We start from the raw sequence: 2,696 nt of genomic DNA, 5'->3' as shown, positions 1-2,696 counted from the left end.
CTGCTCCTATGATGCTGCTTGGCCTGCTGTGTTCATCCAGCCCTGCACCTTGTTGTCTTGGTCAAAGATACATTGAGTTTGAAAAGGATAAAACAAAGTAATTTTGATAGGTGGATAAGGACACTGAAAATGGCAGCAAAACAGTATGATGAACCCTCCTTAATATCTGTACATTCAGACAATGAAGGCCATCAGTTTAATTGGGACAAGGTAACCATAGTAGCCCAAACCAAACAGACATGCACAGGAATTCCTAGAGGCATGGTTCTCCACCCATACTTCAATCAACAAACATAGAATTGGATCCCACATATAAACCCATACAAATCAAAACCAGAAATGACAGTACTCATCATAACAGACCAGACAGTATTAATTCCAAGAGGAGAAGAATAACATCGCTTCATCGGAGGTTCCACTGATGTTGTCACCTAGCATGGTGATGAAACATCTAAACAAAAACGAGCCAGCTCAATGAGCAAGTCAACAACCTCATCCACAACCCGAGCTACAGACCTTTGCCAAAACTTTAACTATCAGAACACTCGTTGGAATTCCACCATACATCAACTGGCCCTTTAACCCCCAATATCTCTACTGTTACCACCCTTTCTCACTGATCTGTGCCTGAACATTTGTTTATTTATCAATTTCACTGATTTGAAAATAGGAATGTGCCGCATGGTGGCTCAGTGATTAGCATCACTGCCTCACAGCACCAGGGACCCACGTTCAATTCCACCCTCAGGGACTGTCCATGTGGAGTTTCCATGTTCTCCTGGTGTCTGTGTGAGATTTCTCTAGGTGCTCCAGTTTCCTCCACAGTCCAAAGATGTGCAAGCTAGGTGGATTGGCCATGCTAAATTGCCCATAGCGTTCAGGGACGTGGAGATTAGGTGGGGTTATAGGGCAATGGGTCTGGGTGGACTTGTTGGGCTGAAGGGCCTGTTTCCACACTGTAGAGATTCTACGATTCTATACAGTCTTTGTTAGTGACAGCTGGAGTTCTTGGTGCAACTGAGCTGTATGGAACCGCATTAACTACAAGGTTGCTTCACAGGGAGCAGGTAGTATATTATAAATAAACAAACGTACTTAGTTTCAAGAGCCCCCCACAATTCAGTCATTTGAATAATCACAGCATTATAACAATTAAGCAGATGAAAATAAGTACATGGATATTTGCATATTTCAATGCCACTCCAGGACCAAACATCTCTGATCCTTAAAAAGTGATGAGTTCGAGAACATTCAGCACCCTTCCTCAAACTGTTCATTTCTTTGACTGTCTGGGGTTCATACATCATGAACTGTCACCCAATTGTTAATGTTTTTTTTTCCGCTGAATCTTCGAATCTTTGTTCTAGTACAGGTTATTAGAAAGGTCATAACCTCACTTTTAAATGTTTACAAATTTAGAACAGGTTAGGACTGTGATAGACAGCAGCCAATCACCATATGAAACAGGCTTTCACTCCGAACAGAGCCAAAAAAGAAACTATACCTGGCCAAATAGAAATTATGCTACCATTTCTCTCGTTTTAACATATTTAAAGAAGAGTGCAACTCTGAAATATGACAGACCTAGTATTTGTCGCATAATCCCAAATCATGACATCCAGCATTCTCTCCACACTAGCTTTGGATGGTTTTTCTTTCAGTTTGTGCTCATAGAGTTTCTCTATCAGTTCTTCAAGCTCAAAAACATTCACTGGAGTACCTCTACCTGTCATAAAAATACTAAAATTAGGACATTGAATAACTGAAGAAAACAATGAAACATTATTTCTGCTCTTTCTTTCATCAGAAGAAAACCCCACAAATGAAGTATATTTTGTGAATAGCTGTCAACCAGACGTGCATTGCGCTCATAAAAGGAACTTTGTAACTAACAAAGTTAATTTGCTTAATTTTAAGACATTGGGAATGCCATCTTTAAACGAAAAGAGAATGCCCTGCAAGTCAATGCTCTCATCCTTCAATTCGCTGACCGTGACCAAAGGTTCACCAGACCCCATGGTTTGGAATCCCCTCCAAGCCCCCATGTTCTTTAAGATCCTTTTTAAAACCCACACCTTTGACCCCCACCAGGTCATAGATTAATAGTTTCTTCTTTACCTTGGCGTTCCTAACTTTCTTGAAACAAATACACCGACATTAAATGTTTTATGCTGTATCACTACTTCGCAATGCAAGTTAGTAGATAAGCAAGCATAAGCTTAAAAATATCAAAACAAATTCTGTTTTCTTTGTCCACAAAAAACAAAGGGTATTTTAAACAAAATGTGCACACCCAGTGTTGCTAATTGATAGTTTCTTAGTACATATGCTGTTATATGATGCCTTAAGTTACCTAGCACATTTTCAAACTGGGGAAAAATATTTGGCATTTTAACCACTGACTGGATGCTGGTAAAATTTGAGGATCATACTGTAAGGTATTTCAGACAAAACATTTGGAATTCAGCAATACTTACTTCAACCTCATTTTACTCATCTGTACAATCCGATAATTTAAATTCCCTAATTTACACTGCATATTGCTCAAATATTTAACTTCCCACCTAAATCCTCAAAATAATCTCAACTAGTATTAATCAGTACTAGATTGGTACTATGCACAAGACAGGTGGTGTTATTCTGAAACTTTAAATTCAATGATCAGAAGGAAACTTAATTACATTTTACAGATCAGG

At 38.9% G+C, this 2,696-nt stretch overlaps 1 protein-coding gene across 4 annotated transcripts in view; it reads right to left on the bottom strand.

The window, feature by feature from the left end:
* The window catches only part of LOC109928692 (protein maelstrom homolog), a 30,961-nt gene that overhangs the window by 8,122 nt on the left and 20,143 nt on the right, over nt 1–2,696 (bottom strand). For all 4 annotated transcript variants that reach the window (XM_048603254.1, XM_048603253.1, XM_020528644.2 and 1 more), the window contains exon 8: nt 1,585–1,726. In XM_048603254.1, the coding sequence (XP_048459211.1) occupies nt 1,585–1,726 (142 nt within the window). The remainder of the gene's footprint in view (nt 1–1,584; nt 1,727–2,696) is intronic.

The sequence above is a fragment of the Rhincodon typus genome, chromosome 11 (assembly GCF_021869965.1).
Source record: "Rhincodon typus isolate 14 chromosome 11, sRhiTyp1.1, whole genome shotgun sequence".
In the NCBI taxonomy this organism is placed as follows: Eukaryota; Metazoa; Chordata; class Chondrichthyes; order Orectolobiformes; family Rhincodontidae; genus Rhincodon; species Rhincodon typus.
The sequence above is the reverse complement of the archived record's forward strand: the minus strand, read 5'-3'. Positions and strand labels throughout refer to the sequence as shown.